This window comes from Corvus brachyrhynchos, unplaced genomic scaffold (assembly GCF_000691975.1).
Source record: "Corvus brachyrhynchos isolate BGI_N302 unplaced genomic scaffold, ASM69197v1 scaffold479, whole genome shotgun sequence".
NCBI classification, from domain to species: domain Eukaryota; kingdom Metazoa; phylum Chordata; class Aves; order Passeriformes; family Corvidae; genus Corvus; species Corvus brachyrhynchos.
This window is the reverse complement of record NW_008240089.1, coordinates 66,927-67,897: the sequence shown is the minus strand read 5'-3', so window position 1 is coordinate 67,897 and position 971 is coordinate 66,927. Positions and strand designations below refer to the sequence as shown.

At 65.6% G+C, this 971-nt stretch overlaps 1 protein-coding gene across 1 annotated transcript in view; it reads left to right on the top strand.

Annotated features, from left to right (window-relative positions):
- The first annotated feature begins 74 nt into the window (after positions 1-74).
- ITGA2B (integrin subunit alpha 2b) overlaps positions 75-971 on the top strand; it is a 3,054-nt gene continuing 2,157 nt past the window's right edge. The window contains exons 1-4 of the mRNA XM_017744744.1: positions 75-510; positions 594-673; positions 766-846; positions 917-964. Coding sequence (XP_017600233.1) covers positions 112-510; positions 594-673; positions 766-846; positions 917-964 — 608 coding nt within the window. The 5' untranslated portion in view covers positions 75-111. The remainder of the gene's footprint in view (positions 511-593; positions 674-765; positions 847-916; positions 965-971) is intronic.

Genomic DNA, 971 nt, shown 5'->3' with positions numbered 1-971 from the left:
TGCCAGCTTACGGGGGGGTGTCTGGTGGGGGGTAAGGGGGGTGATGGGGGGAGGGAGGGGTCATTTCCTGTCCTTGGTAGCCATCACCGTTTTTGGGGGTGCCCAGTGGTGATGGGTGCTGGGGGATGCCCAGCACAGGGGGTGACCCACATCGGGGGGCTTACACTGTATCCTCCATCTCCATCATCTTCCATGGCTGCGCCTGGTGGGGATGGGTGCCCAGGGACCCTGGGCTGGGGGGCTCATGTCCTGCCCTTGGTTGCCACCACCCTCCATGGCATGCCCACTGGTGATGGGCGTTCAGGGGTGTCTGGAGTGTGGGGCTCAAGCCCTGCCCTCAGCTCGTGCAGGTCCCCAGGGTGGTTGGCTCATGGGGGGGTCCATGATGTGTCCCTGTCCCATGTCCCCACCCCACAGGGGCAGGAGAAGCTCAGCTGCAACCCCAAGAAGGAGAATGGGACCCGTGTGGTACTCTGTGAGTTGGGCAACCCCATGAAAGCGGGAGCCCAGGTAAGGAGACAGGGGGTCCCTGCTGTGCCCGTCACCCATTGGGGCTGGTCACCCACCTGCCCCTCTCCTGTGCTGTCCCCCAGATCACCGTGGACTTGGAGCTGAGCGTGTCCGGGCTGGAGGACATGGGGGACGCCATCACCTTCCACCTCCAGCTGCGGAGGTGACGCCCTGCTGTCCCCCTGCCCCCCACCCACTGCTGGGACACGGTGCCCAAACTCAGAGTCCATCCCTCATGTCTCTGTGTCCCCACAGCAAGAACAGCCCCAGCCCCAGCAACGCGTCGGTGACGGTGACAGTGCCCGTGGAGGCAGAGGCAGAGATGGAGCTGCGAGGGTGAGGGTCTGGGGGGACATGGGGACAATGGGGGGGACAGAGCGGGACACTGACCCTCCTCTCCCACCAGCACCTCCCTGCCTGCCACCACGGTGCTGCCCACGAGCTGGCACCGGGTGGAGCGC